The 7019-nt window shown below is 43.0% G+C and overlaps 1 protein-coding gene across 2 annotated transcripts in view; it reads right to left on the minus strand.

Moving 5' to 3' along the window:
• LOC105470931 (F-box and leucine rich repeat protein 2) overlaps nucleotides 1–5552 on the minus strand; it is a 127624-nt gene extending 122072 nt beyond the window's left edge. For both annotated transcript variants that reach the window (XR_980881.2, XM_011723274.2), the window contains exon 1: nucleotides 5438–5552. Coding sequence is in view for 1 of the 2 variants with exons in the window: in XM_011723274.2 (XP_011721576.1) it covers nucleotides 5438–5440 (3 nt within the window). In the remaining variant the exon portion in view is untranslated. The remainder of the gene's footprint in view (nucleotides 1–5437) is intronic.
• Between the last annotated feature and the right edge of the window lie 1467 nt (nucleotides 5553–7019).

A 7019-nucleotide genomic window follows, 5' to 3' on the forward strand; every position in this document is an offset into this window, starting at 1 on the left:
CATACTGCCCAAGGTAATTTATAGATTCAGTGCCATCCCCATCAAGCTACCAATGACTTTCTTCACAGAACTGGAAAAAAAAAAAAAAACTACTTTAAAGTCCATAGGGAACCAAAAAAGAGCCCACATTGCCAAGACAATCCTAAGCAAAAAAGAACAAAGCTGGAGGCACCACACTACCTGACTTCAAACTATACTACAAGGCTACAGTAACCAACCAAAACAGCATGGTACTGGTACCAAAACAGAGATGTAGACCAAAGGAACAGAACAGAGCCCTCAGAAATAATACCACACATCTACAACCATCTGATCTTTGACAAACCTGACAAAAACAAGAAATGGGGAAAGGATTCCCTATTTAATAAATGGTGCTGGGAAAATTGGCTAGCCATAAGTAGAAAGCTGAAACTGGATCCCTTCCTTACACCTTATACAAAAATTAATTCAAGATGGATTAAAGACTTCAATGTTAGACCTAAAGCCATAAAAACCCTAGAAGAAAACCTAGGCAATACCATTCCAGGACATAGGCATGGGCAAGGACTTCATGACTAAAACACCAAAAGCAATGGCAACAAAAGCCAAATTTGACAAATGGGATCTAATTAAACTAAAGAGCTTCTGCACAGCAAAAGAAACCACCATCACAGTGAACAGGCAACCTAAAGAATGGGAGAAAATTTTTACAATCTACCCATCTGACAAAGGGCTAATATCCAGAATCTACAAAGAACTTAAACAAATTTACAAGACAAAAATCAAATAATCCCAGCAAAAAGTGGGCAAAGGATATGAACACTTCTCAAAAGAAGACATTCATGCAGCCAACAGACACATGAAAAAATGCTCATCGTCACTGGCCATCAGAGAAATGCAAATCAAAACCACAATGAGAAACCATCTCACACCAGTTAGAATGGCAATCATTAAAAAGTCAGGAAACAACAGATGCTGGAGAGGATGTGGAGAAATAGGAACACTTTTATACTGTTGGTGGGACTGTAAACTAGTTCAACCATTGTGGAAGACAGTGTGGCGATTCCTCAAGGATCTAGAACTAGAAATACCATTTGACCCAGCCATCCCATTACTGGGTATATACCCAAAGGATTATAAATCATGCTGCTATAAAGACACATGCACACGTATGTTTATTGCGACACTATTCACAATAGCAAAGACTTGGAATCAACCCAAATGTCCATCAGTGACAGACCGGATTAAGAAAATGTGGCACATGTACACCATGGAATACTATGCAGCCATAAAAAAGGATGAGTTCGGCCGGGCGCGGTGGCTCAAGCCTGTAATCCCAGCACTTTGGGAGGCCGAGACGGGCGGATCACGAGGTCAGGAGATCGAGACCATCCTGGCTAACACAGTGAAACCCCGTTTCTACTAAAAAATAAAAAAAAATAGCCGGGCGAGGTGGCGGGCGCCTGTAGTCCCAGCTACTCGGGAGGCTGAGGCAGGAGAATGGCGCAAACCCGGGAGGCGGAGCTTGCAGTGAGCTGAGATCCAGCCACTGCACTCCAGCCTGGGCGACGGAGCCAGACTCCGTCTCAAAAAAAAAAAAAAAAAAAAAAAGGATGAGTTCATGTCCTTTGTAGGGACATGGATGCAGCTGGAAACCATTATTCTCAGCAAACTATCACAAGAACAGAAAACCAAACACCGCATGTTCTCACTCATAGGTGGGAACTGAACAATGAGAACACTTGGACACAGGGTGGGGAACATCACACACCAGGGCCTGTCATGGGGTGAAGAGATGGGGGAGGGATAGCATTAGGAGATATACCTAATGTAAATGACAAGTTAACGGGTACAGCACACCAACATGGCATATGTATACATATGTAACAAACCTGCCCGTTGTGCACATGTACCCTAGAACTTAAAGTATAATAAAAATAAAATTAAATGAAAAAATTTTAAAAAGTCACTTTAATGTGCAAAACTATTTTTGCAGTGTTTCCCTCCATCTTCTGCTTCCCAATACCTGTGACGTCTTGACCACAAATACAGAAAGAGAAGTGTCAAAATAGGAAAGTCCAAATGAACAAATTAAACTGGAAAATTATATGATAAAATATTATTTATTTCCAAAAATTAAATCTGCTTTACATGATAAAGTGTTAAACAGTAACAAAAACTTGACAAGTCATATATATCGCAACAGATTTTGTTCCATATGAATTAAAATTTAAACTATTATTAAATGCCCTTTTTTCTTTTTTTGGATACAGGGCCTTGCTCTGTTGCCCAGGCTGGAGTGCAACGGTGTGAACACAACTCAGCACAGCCTTGATCTCCTGGACTCAAGGGATCCTTCCACCTCAGCCACCCAAATAGCTGGGACCACAGGCGTGCACCGCCATGCCTGGCTAATTTTTCAAATTTTTAGTAGAGATGGGTCTCACCATGTTGCCCAGGCTGGTCTTGAACTCCAGCACTCAAGCAATCCTCCACCTCAGCCTCCCAAAGTGCTGGGATTACAGGTGTGAGCCACTGAGCCCAGCCTTGAAGTCTTTTCATAATGATTGTAGAATATGAAACTAAAATCTAAAAATTAGGAAAATCTCAGAGAATACATTTTTAAAAAACACTGTTACATCCTCCACATCCAAAAGGCTTTATGTAAAACACTTGTCTTTGTGATTCACACAAAAAGCGGATGCCAATTCCTTAACTGAACTGATGTGACAGGAGAAACTCAATGCTAATATAGCCGTGAGTAAGAACGCTGATCTAATTCATATCTTTATTAATTCCTTCTCATTTCAACTTTGTGAAAGAAGGAAAGAAGAAAGAGGGGAGAGAAGGGTAGGCATGCCTACCCTGTTCTGTAATATCTAACCCAGTGCTAGAAACAACAAAACACAAGTCATTTATAAGTGTTCAAAAACCTTAAAGTCCTAATAAGAAAGAAAACTAATTTCCTAAAATATATATGAGGAAACATATAAAGATACACTATACATTACAGTACAATCCATAAACAGGTTGAGAGAAACTGCCGGGTTTTAAACGTGGCTCAATTTATCAGTGGGGTGACCTAGGCAAGTTACTTTACCTATCTTTGCCTCAATTTCCTCATCTCTAAAATAGAATAAAGGTATCTTCATCACAAGGTTGTTGTGACCATTTAAGACTCTCAGAAAAATTTCTACTGCCTCTATAGTAATAACGATGTACATATGTACACAATGTTAGCTGTCATTATTACAGAGTAGAAATAAATGGCTTAATTGAAGAACTTTTCATTGAGAAATAGTCCCAAAATTAATGTGCCAAGTCATTTATATCAATGGCTGAAGTTTTATATTTAGATTCAAGCAGTTAAGGAAGTGCAATGTGATTTAGAATACAGTTCTGGGAGCCAGGCGTGGTGGCTCACGCCTGTAATTCCAGCACTTTGGGAGGTCAAAGCGGGAGGATCACAAGGTCAAGAAATCGAGACCATCCTGGCCAACATGGTGAAACCCCATCTCTACTAAAAATACAAAAATTAGCTGGGCGTGGTGGCACACGCCTGTAGTCCCAGCTACTCAGGAGGCTGAGGCAGGAGAATTGCCTGAACCCGGGAGGCAGAGGTTGAAGTGAGCTGAGATTGCACCACTGCACTCCAGCCTGGAGACAGAATGAGACTCCGTCTCAAAGAAAAAAAGAATACAGTTTTGGGGATGACATATACATGCAGCCGCTTCATCCCTCTCCCTCCTGCACCAACCATTCCCCACTTCCATGGAAGCCTAGGCACCTTATCAATTAAGTTCCTATGAGTTAAATTCTTAATGCTTAAAGACATACAAAAAGCAAAGCATTATAAGTTCAGCAAAGCAACCACTAATACAAAACTACAGTAAATGCTTTTATTTTAAAGTAAAACTCTAAAATTCACAATAGCGAATGAAGGTGGGCTGTGGGTCAGAATGAAAGAAGTGGAAGAAGTAAAAATAAAGGAAAATGGATGACAGGAGGAATATGAGACTTCAGAGAGCTGTGAAAATTTAATTCCTGGATATTCCTTCTCCTTGCTACAATTGTTACAGTTTTCTCACATATAACATGTAACAGGAAATTACTGCAATATTTGAAACACTTATATCTTTGTAAAATTCGCTTTCTGAAACTCTTGCCAGCTCCATTAATTTGTCACTTAAAAAGCAATTCGCAATTTAAAAAAGAAACATATACAAAATAAAGGCATTACATGGTACTGTGATTTGTGGGTGATGTTCTTCTCCTGCCAGCAATAATGCCACACACTTGGAAGTTGCTTTTCCAGAGTCAATGAGAGACACCATCCACCTCCTACCACCACCCCTCTCCTTGGTTATTAAGGAAAAAAACTGAGCCAGCCAGGATTCCTAATGATAGTTTTTTCTCCACGAGGCCAGCTGGCACTTGGGGAGCACCCTGCATTCTCAGCTCATCAGCACTTCCACTAAACTCCTGCAGATAAGAAGAAAATCTCCACTTAATCACCCATGGTTAAAACAAAAACCTGTTTCTAAAAACTAGCTATTTCCCTATTACCTGCACCTACCCCCATACCTCCTCAAGTATTCTATACCAAGGGTGTGTCCCCAAGCAAGGAGTCTAGCTCCTCTCTTTTCTTACACCCCATGAAGGCCTCTGGAGAACCATACCTTCGGTTGGCAATTCTCTGAACTTGTCTATTCAAGCCAGCACCTCCGACGAGTGAAACCGAGTCACGTTTTTAAAACGAGCTTAAAGGGGGACAGGTGTTATGCCCACGCCGTCTGAAGTTAACTAATAAAGGTAATGATTTAAGACGTTTACAATGTACTAATTATGAATTAATTAAATCCCTCAGTGAGGGTGCGGCACTCAGAAAAAAACCCTCCAGCTTAATGCCCCCTATTTTTTAAAAAGGAGGGGAGGGAGCTCTAAAATCAAAAATGTTAATTTCCACGTGCTAAAAAACCTATCAGAATGATGATTTTGAAAGGAAGATCTATGTCGTATATTAGTTATATATAATTGCATATAAACAAAACTGGAGGCACATAGACTGCTTTGGTGTAAATATAAATACATATGATATTCATATGTATGATTTTTTGTTTAACCACACCCTCTTTGGGTGGCTTCCCAGGCTCTCTCGGGCCAAACAGCGTCACGTCGTCCGGCGGCCCACTGGGTGGGGGTCCGGGCTGTCACCCAGACTCCAGCGGCAGGGAACGCTGCATCGCGGTCGCCCCCCGGCAGGCGGGCGCTCTGAATCCCCCAGGTTATCCCTCCCCGGGCCCGCCCAGCCCTGCCCTGCCCAGCAGCCTCGCAGGCCGCGGCCCGGCCTCTCCACGACCCCAGCGCCGCCCGCCCGACCCTAGCGGGCGGCAGCTTGGGGACCCAGCCCGGTAGGGGTAGGGCGCGGCGGCTGGGCAGACGCGGATCCCAGACTCACCATGGCCGAAGAGCCGCTAGCGAGCCCACAGCTCGAAGTCACACGGCGCCGGCGACGCCCGTTGTCCTGGTGACGCCAGCCAGGCGCCCCGCCCCGTCCCCAAGGTGGGCTCGGAGGCGGCCATTGGTGGCCGGCGAGCACGTGACCCGCAGGGGCGGTGCCCTTTGGACCGCCCACCCCTCGCCCCCGGCCCTGGAACGGGGCCTCTTCGCCTCTCCCACTTTGTATCTGGTCCATCCTCTCAGCCTGATCACCTTGATGACCCTCACCTGACAGATTACCCAGCTGCAGACTGCCCAGCTGAAAGAGACCATGGATTTTTTTTTTTAATTTAAAAAAACGTTATACAGGTAATGCATGATTATTGAAAACATTTTAAATTACCAATAACAAGAATTTAAAAGGATAAAACCACACTCATCCCAGCACCTGAAGTAGCCACTGCTCAGATTCCATTCTATCTGTTTCAAGCTTCCAGTGAGATGTTATAACATACTGTATTCTTAAAAATGGTGGCAAACCATAGGTAACTGTTTTATAATCTACTTTTTTAGATTAAAAATGATTATCTTGGGGCCGGGCGCGGTGGCTCACGCCTGTAATCCCAGCACTTTGGGAGGCCGAGGTGAGCGAATCACGAGGTCAGGAGATCAAAACCATCCTGGCTAACATGGTGAAACCCCGTCTCTACTAAAAATACAAAAAATTAGCCAGGCATGGTGGGGAATGCCTGTGGTCCCAGCTACTCGGGAGACTGAGGCAGGAGAATGGTGTGAACCCGGGAGGCGGAGTTTGCAGTGAGCCGGAATTGCACCACTGCACTCCAGCCTGGGCAACAGAGCAAGACTCCATCTCAAAAAAAAAAAAAAAATCTTTGCATGCCACTTCATGGAATAGCATTCTGTGCATGTTATCTAATTCATTAAATCAACTGGCAGTTTCTTGAATGTTTTTAATATGGTTGAAGGGAACTCTAGACATCCTCAAATCCAGCCCATTAACTCTATGAAGAAGGACCCAGTGCGATGGTTGACACCTGTAATCCCAGCACTTTGGGAGGCCGAAGCAGGAGGATTGCTTGAGGCCAGGAGTTTGAGACCTGCCAGGGCAAGACCCTGACTCTACAAAAAATTTTAAAAAAAATTAAAAAAAAAAAAAAGAAAAAGAAGGAAAAAAATAAAAGAATGTGCTTGGTGTGTTAGAAGCAGAAAAAAACCTGACAAAATAAAAACAACAACAACAAAAATAAAGTTACCAAAAAAAGAAAGAGAATTTTAAAATGTAAAAAAAAAAGAATCTGTGAAGAAGAATCATATTCAACAGCTGACCTGACACCCCCCCCCCCCACCCCCGGAGTGCCTAATAGACATCACAGTGTAATATGGCCCAAATAAACCCCTTGATCCAAGTTTCTTACTCCCCAGTCTTCTCAAAGCAAAAGTCCCTACTATCCCCTTGATTGTTAAGACAAAAACCTAGAAATTGTCCCTGATTCCTCTGTTTTCTCACACTTCACTTCCAGTCCATTATCACATATTCTTGACTCCACCTTAAATTCTCAATCTATCCACTCTACAACATC

This window comes from Macaca nemestrina, chromosome 2, assembly GCF_043159975.1.
Source record: "Macaca nemestrina isolate mMacNem1 chromosome 2, mMacNem.hap1, whole genome shotgun sequence".
NCBI classification, from domain to species: domain Eukaryota; kingdom Metazoa; phylum Chordata; class Mammalia; order Primates; family Cercopithecidae; genus Macaca; species Macaca nemestrina.